The sequence below is a fragment of the Galeopterus variegatus genome, unplaced genomic scaffold (assembly GCF_000696425.1).
Source record: "Galeopterus variegatus unplaced genomic scaffold, G_variegatus-3.0.2 Scaffold44746, whole genome shotgun sequence".
Taxonomy (NCBI): Eukaryota; Metazoa; Chordata; class Mammalia; order Dermoptera; family Cynocephalidae; genus Galeopterus; species Galeopterus variegatus.
The window spans coordinates 4,743-5,581 of NW_007770857.1; the positions used below are offsets into that span (position 1 = coordinate 4,743).

Sequence of the window (839 nt, forward strand, 5' to 3'; positions counted from 1 at the left end):
GGTCTGTATGTGGGATCCGACCCCTCGGCGGGAGCGCCACGGCGCTCCCAAGCGGCGCACTATAGCAGTGCGCCACCGGGCTGGCCCTGGATATCTTTTTTTAATGAAATCTGTTTAAGTATTTTGCCTGTTTTTTTATTGGGTTTCCTTTTTCCTATTGATTTTCAGGAGTTCTTTATATATTCTGGTTGAGTCTTTCTCCAGATATATGTAATACAAATATTTTCTCTCACTTTGTGGTTGACTCACATAAATTTTAATTAAAAAAAACAGTGGAAACAACTTTAATGTCCAGCTGAAGGGGACTAGTTGGTTAAATAAATAACATAAAATACTATGAAAATCCATACATGCTAATATGGAACAATTTCTAAGACATTAAGTGAAAAATGCACAGTGCTTCTTTTGTGTATTTTAAAAAATATAAAATTCTAGAAGGATACAAAAAAGGCTATTAATCATAGTTGCCTCTGGGGGTGGGGGCTGCGTATTTGGAAGAAGATTTACTTCTCTCTGATACCTTTCATGCTGTTTAAATGCTTTCTCTGTACATGTTAAACATTTTCCATCAATTTTAAAAGTGTATATAAAAAATGTGCAAACTCGATATTAATAAAATGGAGCAGTTTAGTAATTGTTTTTGGTTGTTTTGTTTTTCCTCTGCAGTTCTCTAGATGAGACCACCTATGAAAGACTAGCAGAGGAAACCCTGGACTCCTTGGCAGAGTTTTTTGAAGACCTTGCAGACAAGCCTTACACGTTTGAGGACTATGATGTCTCCTTTGGGGTACCTGAATTATTTTAATTTTTCTCTCTCTCCTCCCTGAGAAGTTTAGCTC

At 36.8% G+C, this 839-nt stretch overlaps 1 protein-coding gene across 1 annotated transcript in view; it reads left to right on the plus strand.

Moving 5' to 3' along the window:
• The window catches only part of LOC103584123 (frataxin, mitochondrial-like), a gene marked incomplete at both ends in the record, with an annotated part of 5,524 nt that extends 4,737 nt beyond the window's left edge, over window positions 1-787 (plus strand). The window contains one exon of the mRNA XM_008565236.1: window positions 667-787. Within this exon, the coding sequence (XP_008563458.1) occupies window positions 667-787 (121 nt within the window). The remainder of the gene's footprint in view (window positions 1-666) is intronic.
• Between the last annotated feature and the right edge of the window lie 52 nt (window positions 788-839).